This window comes from Oncorhynchus mykiss, chromosome 13 (assembly GCF_013265735.2).
Source record: "Oncorhynchus mykiss isolate Arlee chromosome 13, USDA_OmykA_1.1, whole genome shotgun sequence".
Lineage (NCBI taxonomy): Eukaryota > Metazoa > Chordata > Actinopteri > Salmoniformes > Salmonidae > Oncorhynchus > Oncorhynchus mykiss.
The window spans coordinates 37,922,650-37,932,466 of NC_048577.1; the positions used below are offsets into that span (position 1 = coordinate 37,922,650).

At 44.3% G+C, this 9,817-nt stretch overlaps 1 protein-coding gene across 1 annotated transcript in view; it reads right to left on the minus strand.

The window, feature by feature from the left end:
* LOC110485169 (contactin-associated protein 1) overlaps positions 1–9,817 on the minus strand; it is a 34,947-nt gene that overhangs the window by 18,557 nt on the left and 6,573 nt on the right. The window contains exons 2-10 of the mRNA XM_036940972.1: positions 9,536–9,637; positions 9,086–9,279; positions 8,284–8,437; positions 7,802–8,005; positions 6,972–7,156; positions 6,507–6,656; positions 6,018–6,279; positions 5,658–5,807; positions 5,038–5,212 (exon numbers count right to left, since the gene is read on the minus strand). Of these exons, the coding sequence (XP_036796867.1) occupies positions 5,038–5,212; positions 5,658–5,807; positions 6,018–6,279; positions 6,507–6,656; positions 6,972–7,156; positions 7,802–8,005; positions 8,284–8,437; positions 9,086–9,279; positions 9,536–9,637 (1,576 nt within the window). The remainder of the gene's footprint in view (positions 1–5,037; positions 5,213–5,657; positions 5,808–6,017; positions 6,280–6,506; positions 6,657–6,971; positions 7,157–7,801; positions 8,006–8,283; positions 8,438–9,085; positions 9,280–9,535; positions 9,638–9,817) is intronic.

Below are 9,817 nucleotides of genomic sequence, written 5' to 3' on the forward strand. Positions count from 1 at the left end.
GGTGTCCCTTAGTTCAGAAAGTTTGGACTGGTGTCCCTTAGTTCGGATAGTTTGGACTGGTGTCTCTTAGTTTGGATAGTTTGTACTGGTGTCCCTTAGTTCGGATAGTTTGGACTGGTGTCCCTTAGTTCGGATAGTTTGGATTGGTGTCCCTTAGTTTGGATAGTTTGGACTGGTGTCCCTTAGTTCGGATAGTTTGGATTGGTGTCCCTTAGTTTGGATAGTTTGGACTGGTGTCCCTTAGTTCATATAGTTTGGACTGGTTTCCTTAGTTCGGATAGTTTGGACTGGTGTCCCTTAGTTCGGATAGTTTGGACTGGTTTCCTTAGTTCGGATAGTTTGGACTGGTGTCCCTTAGTTCATATAGTTTGGACTGGTGTCCCTTAGTTCGGATAGTTTGGACTGGTTTCATTAGTTTGGATAGTTTGGACTGGTTTCATTAGTTTGGATAGTTTGGAATGGTGTCCCTTAGTTCAGAAAGTTTGGACTGGTGTCCCTTAGTTCGGATAGTTTGGACTGGTTTCATTAGTTTGGATAGTTTGGACTGGTTTCATTAGTTTGGATAGTTTGGACTCGTTTCCTTAGTTCATATAGTTTGGACTGGTTTCCTTAGTTCGGATAGTTTGGAATGGTGTCCCTTAGTTCAGAAAGTTTGGACTGGTGTCCCTTAGTTCAGAAAGTTTGGACTGGTTTCCCTTAGTTCGGATAGTTTGGACTGGTGTCCCTTAGTTCAGAAAGTTTGGACTGGTTTCCTTAGTTCAGAAAGTTTGGACTGGTGTCCCTTAGTTTGGATAGTTTGGACTGGTTTCCCTTAGTTCGGATAGTTTGGACTGGTTTCCTTAGTTGAATACTCTATCCACACTAGGGCGCACACTAAACAATGCACCGTGGTTTGCTCAAAAAGGCTAGTCTCGGTCCGATTAAATTTGTACCATGGTGTGGTTCTTGAAGGTGAGAACACAGTACCGACCAAACAGCGAGAAAAACAGAGTCGGGCAGTATTATCAGTTGTTTGACTGCGAGCATTTGATGAAAAGCACACAGAATCATAACTTGAGATATTTGAAACATTCTGTGAATACCAGAGCATTTTTCGAGAGCATTCGATGCAGATTAGGGGAGACGGGGGCTATAACGGGGATATACAGTAGGATACTGAATATAGCCTATTCACGTTGTAGTTAGAGAGGTTATTGCGCTGTTTCCTCCCGCATGTTGTTGGAAGACCAAAGCAAAAAAATAATATGAAGATTGGGGCACACATGTGATGCTTGATGACAATCATAGATAGATTTAACGTGAGCATTTTTGTCCAGTAAATAAATGGCTTACATGGACACGTGGTTTTGGTTAGGAATTTTTGTTTGTTTGATATTTGGAAATGTAAAACCAACGGAACCAAATGGGGGAAAAAATGCAATGTAACAAATAATCGAACTCTGATTCGAGCTATAGCTCAAAAACTATGTGTGAAAATACTCTGAAACACCAGGAAACCGGGAAGACTCTGAACTCTGAATGGCCCTCCTCCCAAATCTTTTTCATATAAAAGGAGGGGAGAAGTGGAGGAGGAGAAAGGATTGATTGTAGAAAACTGTGGACTGAAGTTTAGCGTTACGCGACATCACATTGACATTTTTCTAAAATGTTGATCTCGCAAACGTTTTGCAGTGAGAGAGGTTGCATGTGGCGCGGCCGTCAAAAAAAAGTTATATCATATACCTAGGATATCATAACGAGGATCCTACTCTGGTGTAAATAATCCTCCCTGTCCAGGCAGATGCATTCAACTGAGCATAGCCCCTGTCATCTCCTGGAGGTGTCTGAGTGTTATAAGTCCCACGTCTGCCATGGGGGCTGAGATGAGAGAGTTCTTCTCAGAATGATTCATCTCTATAGCAATGAGCCTTGACTCTGTCTGTCACAATGGTCCATCAGGAAGGAACATTCCAACACTATCTCTGCACTCCACTGATATTACAAGGCTGAGTATAGCGTTTAGAATTCAACCAATCAGATTACCCATGGATTCATCATGGATACTGTATGTAACCTTTGCCCTTGTGCTACTACTGTCTAGCCCAGGCCTGGGCAAAGGCCAGACCGGGGGCCGTATGCAAGCCCACGACCTGATTCAATACGGCCCGCGGAAACATGCTCAGATAACATAAAGAATTTGCGATAGTTAAGTTTTGAAAAACGTATTTGTTATTCAAATTAAAAGCCCAATGAATACTCGCCTTTGTGTAATGATTTAACTCCCACCGCGTGTGGGACATTTATTTCGAAGGCACGTATTAATAAAAACTGCCAGAGGACAGACAGTGACTGACAGGCTGACACACGTCACAGTTACAAATAGTAGCTAGCTAGAAATTGAGCAAAAAAAATGAGTTTTTCAAAGATTTCAAAGAAAAGGAAAGTAGACAATGAATGTAGGGTGTTCCAGCGAGAGTGGACATCGAAATATTTCTTATTGAGGTATCAGGGAAAACTGTGTGCTTAGTGTGGAAAGAGAACATCGCTGTCTTGAAAGACTACAACTTGTCCCGACACTTCCAGACGAAACATGCAGAGAAATATAGGAATATGTCTTCTGAGCAGAGGGCAAGTGCATCGAAAGAGTTGCTTTCTCAGTTGCAAAAGCATCAAGGATTTTTCACAAGACTGCATTCATCAAACGACAGAATTGGGAGAGCTAGCTATGTACTGTCCCACAAAATTGCTAAACATAGCAAGCCATTCGCTGAGGGCAAATTCATTCAAGAATGTTTAATTGACTCTGCAGCAATACTTTGCCCCGACAAGAAAGAGCCGTTTGAAAATGTTTCTCTGTCAAGACAAACAGTGACACGGCGTGTTGAGGGCATCACAGAGAATATGAAAAACAGTTGAAAGACAAGGTAAAGGATTTCACATATTTCCCCTTGGCCCTGGATAAGAGCAGTGATGCATGTGACACGACGCTGTTGTTGATATTCTTACCAGGCTTAAGCCCAGACTTTGAAATTACAGATGAGCTTGCTTCAGTGCAGTCAACGAAGAGCACAACCACAAGTAAAGATTTATTGGATGAAGTTAATACTGTAAGTGTGTGGAAATGCTGGGACTGAGTTTTGAAAAGTTATCCAGTGTGACCACTTGGGTGCCCAAACTTGACAGGGAAAAAAACGTTGGCCTTTTGAAAAGGATACAAAATCAAGTAGCTGAGCTGAACCAAGATCAGAAAATTATTGCATTATTCATCGGGAGGTGCTCTGTAAATGTGTTCTGAAAATGAGCCATGTTGTGGATACAGTCACTAAAGTGGTAAACTTCATAAGAGCAAAATCTTTAAACCCCAGGCAGTTTGTCTCACTGTTGGAAGAGACAGAGTCGGGTCGTTCAGATCTCGCCTACCACACAAATGTGAGATGGCTGAGTTTGGGGAAGGTGTTTGAAAGGGTGTAGGACCTGAAGTCAGAGATTGCTGAGTTTTTGCAAATGAAAGGATAACGTGGATTTCCCTCAACTGCAAGATAAAGAATGAATGGCTGATTTTGCCTTCACCGTGGACATCATGGCCATCATGAATGAACTGAATTCTAAACTACAAGGGCCTTTTTTCACATCAGATGTACAGCCTATAAGGGTACAAGGTGAGAACCAGACGCAGACACGGGAGGCAGATGGTTTGAGTCTTTGATATTTATTACATCCAAAAGGGGTAGGCAAGAGAATGGTCTTGGACAGGAAAAAGGTCAAAACCAGTTCAGAGTCCAGGAGGTAGAGTGTGGCAGGCAAGCTCAAGGTCAGGGCAGGTGGGTACAGAGTCCAGGAGGTAGAGTGTGGCAGGCAGGCTCAAGGTCAGGGCAGGTGGGTACAGAGTCCAGGAAACAGGCAAGGGTCAAAACCAGGAGGGCCAGTAAAAGAGAATAAAAGGAAGGCTCATGGGAAAACCACACCAGCTGACTTCCACATACCAGATGAACTGGCACAGGGAGACAGGAAACACAGGGATATATACACCAGGGATAACAAGCGACACTTGGAGGGGGTGGAGACAATAACAAAGACAGGTGAACCTGATCAGGGTGTGACACAGCCTTGTCAAAGCCTTCAAGGGAAGATTACTCCTCCTGACCCGCCAAGTAGAAGCCAACAATCTCACCCACCTTCCGACACTACTAGTCTGTTCCCTATCAGATGACCAGCGGGAGAAGTATACATCTCTGCTACATGCTTTAAACTGTGAGTTTCAAAGTTTTGGAAAATGACGTGGTTGGTTTCCTCTCCTTTCACCTTCAATGTGGATAACGTTCCCACTGACCTGCAACTTGAGCTTATCGATCTTCAGTCTGATGCAGTGATTGGAGAACTATTCAAAACAATGTCACTGACAAGGTTCTATGCATCTCTTGATGAACAAAACTTTCCAAAGTTTAGGAGTCATGCTCAGAAGATATTTGTACTGTTTGGGTCAACCTATGCTTGTGAACAGACATTTTCAGTGATGAAATATAACAAGTCAAGGCACAGCTCATCTCTTACTGACTCTCACCTCTCAGCAATCATGCACATAGCGACGTCAGAAACTATACCTGATTTCACTGCTCTAGTCAATGCCCAACAGAGACTTCACTCCTCACACTGATTTGAGTAGTTCAAATGTAATGTTGAGCTCTCTGTCTTGTGTTTTTGTGCATAACCGTTAGAGTTCTGTCCGTGGTGCTGAAAGCACAGTGTGCTTTTCCCTCCGTGTAGTTCATTGTCTGTTTTAATAAAGAAAATAGCTACCAAAAGGAGAACATGGATGTGATTTACTTCTGTGCATGTTAAAAAAGTAAAATAAGTAGCATATTTGGACGTGATTTACAGTAGATATATCTGTCAATACAGTCATACACGAAGTATGATGGCAAAAATATATTCTGTTGCCATCCATGGAAAATAATTGCCCAGGCCTGGTCTGTGCCCCTCCCCCTCTGCCAACCTCCTCCTCCGTATATATGTCTCTGATCCCCCCCCCCCCTCTGCTCTGTCACTGATGCCCCCTACCTGTCAGTGATACCACAGGTGCCCAACAACAGTTCAGCGTAGCGTCCCCAGCGTCGCTGCAGGATGATGTCGATGTCCACCGGCTCGTTGTCGATAAAGATCTGCTGCATGCAGCCGTGGAAGTGGTTCAGCTTAGTCTCACACTTCCTGATCGTGTTGTTAGTCTTCGGACACCCTGAGGACCAAAGCACAGTGGGAGGTGTGAAGATATGTTCCTATTGGGTTGTTATTTTGATAGTGAGAACATCAAAATGGTGGCTAGCGGTTAAGAGCGTTGGGCCAGTAACGGAATGGTCACCTGGTTCAAATCCCCAAGCTGACTAGGTGATAAATCTGCTGATGTGCCCTTGAGCAAGGCACTTAACCCTAATTGCTCCTGTAAGTCGCTCTGGAGAAGAGTGTCTGCTAAATGACAAAAATAAATATAAAACAAATTATGTAGATGAACAGTGTTCTGGTATATAAGAGCAAAAGTAGTGCACTATAAAGGAAATTGGGTGCCATTTGGGATGTACTCCAGGTCTGGTCAACAGCTCACTTCCAGTGGTTGCTATTGTAATGTATTTTGATGTTGGGAACAGTAAAGTGAAGAGCCAGAACAGGTGTGGTGAACAGCTCACCTCCAAAGAAGTAGCGGTCCCCTGTGCGGACAGTGAAGGGGTTGGTGATTTTCAGCGGAGAGCCCTCCTCCTCATCTATGGTGATGGACAGTAGGTTGTCCCTGGCTGCTACGTCTACCGTGTGCCAGAAACCGTCATTCAAACGGTAACCTGAAAAGGAGAACAAACAGAAACAATATTAGAACATCTTTAGATGTAATGAATGAGCAATCGGTATGAATGCAATATAATACAGTATTCATTTGCCAAACCTGCCTCTTCCACCATCTCAACAAATGTTCTGCCCATTACTTATAATTTGTAGAAGGGTAAGAATTTATTAACGAGGCAGGGTGAGTTCAGTTCCACATTTTGGCTCACCTGCTGCGAACTGTAGTTTCTTCTTGCCTGGCTGAAAGAGCGTGACATTGACCTGTCCCTCACTCAGGCCCAGCTCCAAGGCTCCCAGGTCGTCAGCGAAGCGTGTAAACATCAGCAGGCCTGTGTAGTCCCAGGAACGGAACTTAAACTTCACAAACATCCGAGGCTTCCTGAAGAACCCAGGCACCTGCAGGTAGTTGTTGGGCCCGGCGAAGGTCATGGGCTTCCACAGGATGTCACGGCACGCGTAATGCATCTTTTTCTGGGGAAAAAAACAACATGAGGTACGAGGAGGAAATCATTGCATTTACAACAAACTACGAAGAAAGATTAGCAACCTCACTGTAGGTCACAGGTAACGTGTGTGTGTGTGTGTGTGTGTGTGTGTGTGTGTGTGTGTGTGTGTGTGTGTGTGTGTGTGTGTGTGTGTGTGTGTGTGTGTGTAAACGAGTACGTGATGCAGAGGTGAAGTCTGATGAGAAGCTACACCTGCCGAGGGATGCGTATCTCAGGCTCCTGGTCCTGGGCCATGTTGATGACGTTGATCCCGTTGATGAAGACATTCTCCAGGCAGCCACGGAAGTTAGGAACCTCTGGGAGGTGGGGCACATTGGGCTCAATCACTCCGCCCACATACATCTAGGAGAGTACCAGCAGAGGAATGACTTGGATACATGTACCCTTATGATCAATGGAATATTATACTCAAAGGCACACATTTATTTGTAGGTTTAGATCATGTGTATATCATCAAAGTACACCCTGAATGACTAGCAGACGCCAGGTAAATAGTAGGCTGATCCCTGTCTACGACCATTGACCCCTTCAATGACCGCTTCATTTCTGTCATTATGGGCCATTGTCATAAGCCTGACTCCCAACTCACCAGGCCCCCTATCTTCTAATGTTCAACAACAAAAAACATGTCCAGACATGTCTAGTTCTATGACCAACCTGAGTGTCCAGGTCTATGTAGGTGAAATCTCCTTTGCTAATGGCCGTCTCAGTGTGAGCGTCCACTGTGAAGTTGACCTGTCGACCGTAGCGCTTGATGGTGACGTAATGCCAGTGCTGGTCATCTAGTATGTTGCCAACGGTCATTGTGGTCCGACCGTCCACCTGGTTGACCGTACTGCTTCCTTTAATAGGAGAACGGACATGAATGACGTAAGAATTTGATAGGAAGATGGGAGTACTGCTGGGTAAAACTCACTCAACAATCAAGCTCGCTGTAGTTCGCTGTAGTTTGCTACAGTTCAAGCTACAGCTATACTGTAGGCCGTTTAGCAGGTACTTTCATCCAAAGCGACTTACAGTTACGCGTGTATACATGTTTCTATAAATGTTTCCTTTTAGAGAAGGTGGAGCTGAAGTAATGGCTATACCAACCTGAGTTCTCCTCACAGATACAGAAGCCTAATGTCTGCTTCAGCAGTAATGGAGGATTGACAGGGACATTCACGCCTTGTTTTTCATCCAGTAAAGAGAATTCAATCTAATCTAGGAAACTGAACCTCCTAAACCATATCCCAGCCTATCAGATTCTATAATCACCCGACAACATGAATATTTATGTTCCATTAAGCATTTCATTGTATCCTGTATCTTGTGTTTATGACAATAAACTGATTGAATTTCCTTTGACTTCCATTTGTTTCGATTTGATCCTTCACAGACCAACTGGTCAGAGTGCTTCTTTACTGTCCTCCATCCAGGGCATACAGCACTCTGACCAGTTTAAAGTCTCTGCCCAGCCGCACCCCACGCATTCCAGCGGATCCTACCTAGGCCGATGGTGAGGACGAGGCGTCCTTTCCTCAGCTCCAGGGACAAGATGTCTCCCTGGACTCCCTCACTGTGTAGCAGCAGCCCGTCCTGCTCCAGGGTCTTAAAGTTCACGGCAAAATGGTCCTGCAGGGTCCGGAACCTCTTCCCTGGGAACATGAAGGCCACCGAGTCGTCCCCGTTCATCTGCATCACGTAGGAGTCTGGCCGAGAGAGAAGGGGGAAGTGGTTAGATGTTAGAGGTCGAATGGCACATTTGTGATCCTATGAAGATTCAAATGGTTGAGAGGCTCAAAAGCGTTCCTGTGATATGGTGTAGATGGATGTTTGATAGGTACTGTTTGACGTTGGTGTCATTGAGTTGTTTGTTACTGACTGTCAACTGTGTTCATTGCATGACTGTTGAGCGTGCTATCTTGAGATTTCGAAGAAGACTCCTACAGCAAATTATAGTTACACTGATTCTGAAAGATGTCCTCACCGTAAGCACAGCCAAACACCTCCAGCCTGACGCCAATCTTGCCTCCATTCTCTGTGTTCCACCCCAGGGGCAGGAGGCGGATGTGTTTGGCTGTGAAGGCATAGTGGAACACATTCCTCTTCACCTGGTGGTAGTTCCAGTTCCCAGGCATCGTCTGTGCACAGCAGAGGGAGAGAGAGAGAGAGAGGGAAAGAGAGATTATATATATATATATGTATATATATTTAAATTTAAATGTACCTTTATTTAACTAGGCAAGTCAGTTAAGAACAAATTCTTATTTTCAATGACGGCCTAGGAACTGTGGGTTAACTGCCTGTTCAGGGGCATGAGAGAGATGTGAGAGAGAAGAAGAGTTATTCATTCACTAATAAACAGATTCGTGTTGTCAGATTCTCTCACTGAGGGATAATGTGGTAATGTTGTCTCTAACTGTTATTTGGTGAACATCTAACATGAAATCAAACAACCCTCTGGGAACACGCTGGTTGAAATAATTTTGTTTCCACGTTATTTCAATGAATTTCAATTACATTACGTTGAAACAACGTGGAATAGACATTGATTTGAAGTCTGTGCCCAGTGTGAACAGACTGCCAAGGATTACATTTGAATGACAGTTTTTTTGTTGTTGACCTGACAGACCCCAACCTAAATGGATAGTTCACTCAAATGTCATAATTGAATCATCTTCCTACCAGTCACCCTTAGCCTGTAGACAACTTTCAAGCTGAGAGCAAATAATAAATCATTTAGTAAATGATCCATTTAACCCCCCCCCCCCCCCCTCTCCCCTCCCTACCGAGTTCCCTCCTTTCATAACGTAAGGCGTCCACGAGTCGGGGCGGTCACCATAGAGAAGGGTGTACTTGGTGACCCAGTCATAGGAATTGAAGGTGCCCTGGGTGGCGATGGCCTGGATGCGGTACTTCCTCTTCAGATCAATCTGCAGCCAGGGCTGTCTGTCCCGGGGGGACGGGGACCAGCCACTGCTTCCTGGAGGAGGAACGCAACACACACACACGTCATCAACCAGAACTCACACTGACTTCATTACACACACATAGATATAGGCAATATTCACACACTGGCCATGCACACACACACACAGAGTTCTCATCACACTGAATACACACATACTGTAGATAATAGGCAATATACACAACATAAATCATCCAATCACATACACAACACCAAATAGTCTACATAAAGACATAAAACAACAAATGAATCAATGAAGTAGAAAACTAACCATACAATTTGGCAAAGTTGGCCGAGTACAAAAAGTTATATCTGGAAGAGGCCAAGAAGGAGTTGGCATAGAGCGAAGATACCAAGGGATCAACACATTCATCTAGAACAAAAGATGAGCGAGAAGAGGTGGTTAAACACAGAGATTACAGTAATACTCAGACTACACAATACATCATTCTCCAAAACCGTTCAAATCACACGATAACAGCAGGGATTTCAGCTGAACAGAACCCAATCGTGGTTTAGTGGTGCCTCTCCTCACACAGATAAGGGACAGACG